We start from the raw sequence: 1,098 nt of genomic DNA, 5'->3' as shown, positions 1-1,098 counted from the left end.
GGTATCTCCTTTTACAACACCAGTCCAAGTTGTCTTCCTCAATTCCCCAGTAGAGCAGCTCCTCTTGGAAAGACAGTGCACACATCTCACGCAAGAGCCGAAGTTTCCAACCCGCAAAAAGGTGAGGATGTTCTGAATGCCCCTGGGTTGCGGTCGAAAAAGAATTCATTACATGTCACATCATAATCATCACAGATGTTAAAATGTCATCAAAATTGTTACAGAATTTTAGTTGTCCCAGACGCGTCAATGGGAATTCATCAAGCGTGGTCCATGGGAGCAAATACTTAATGCCCCCTACGTTTATGATGATATGATGCTTCCGATCATCAGGGTGAAAGCCTTTCAGGAGATCCTCTTGAGGGTGAATTAGCTTGGCTCTTTGGTAAAAGACTCCCTTAAGGGTTTCTGTTTCTGGAAAGAATGTGTGGTTGAAGGAAGTATCTGAAGCACAGCTCAGGGCACTATAGTCATAGTCAGAATTTTCTCCAGGTAGAAGAGTCATCTTGGAAGATAACTTCACATCACTTCGCTACTTCGGTAAGTGTCTTCTGGAACAAAAAACAGATACACGGGGTGAGTGAATCAGTGGTTGTTTTCAAGTTTGGAACAAATGTAGTGATTGAAGCTCAAAAACATTTATGGCTGATTAAAAACAATTGGAAAGAAAACACCAGTGGTTGAGTATGGTCAGAAAAGCTTTCTGGTGAGGCTGGGTTTGTCCAGCTGGGAAGAAGTGACTCTTATCAAGGGCTGCTCCCTTGTTCAGGAGCTCTGCTTGGCATATTTGTCACACTGTGGGCTTCTGTCTCAGATGCAGAGGTCTTAGTTCACAGTGGACATAGAGGGAAACCAGGAACAATTTTCTGCATACGGCAGGATATTCCTGATTCAGAAGTATAAAAAATTATGACAGTATCACAGAAGAAAAGGAGAAAAGGAAATCGTATATTTTTATTTAACTATTACACAGAAAAATCTTAAGTATTTTAGTACCCATGAAGTATGTAGAAAGAATCAGAAGTCAATTATGTTGTAATTCAGTAAATACACACTTGTAAAAACATTTAGTACAAGACTTAATTTCTAAAAGGTCAT

The 1,098-nt window shown here is 40.2% G+C and overlaps 1 protein-coding gene across 1 annotated transcript in view; it reads right to left on the bottom strand.

The window, feature by feature from the left end:
• Window positions 1-505, bottom strand: part of KCNG1 (potassium voltage-gated channel modifier subfamily G member 1) — a gene marked incomplete at both ends in the record, with an annotated part of 1,445 nt that extends 940 nt beyond the window's left edge. Inside the window, 4 exon segments of the mRNA XM_082007162.1 lie at window positions 8-105; window positions 108-128; window positions 131-202; window positions 205-505. Of these exon segments, the coding sequence (XP_081863288.1) occupies window positions 8-105; window positions 108-128; window positions 131-202; window positions 205-505 (492 nt within the window).
• Window positions 506-1,098: the final 593 nt, after the last annotated feature.

This window comes from Phaethon aethereus (genome assembly GCF_964289735.1).
Source record: "Phaethon aethereus genome assembly, chromosome: 16".
NCBI lineage: Eukaryota > Metazoa > Chordata > Aves > Phaethontiformes > Phaethontidae > Phaethon > Phaethon aethereus.
This window is presented reverse-complemented; position numbering and strand designations above follow the sequence as displayed.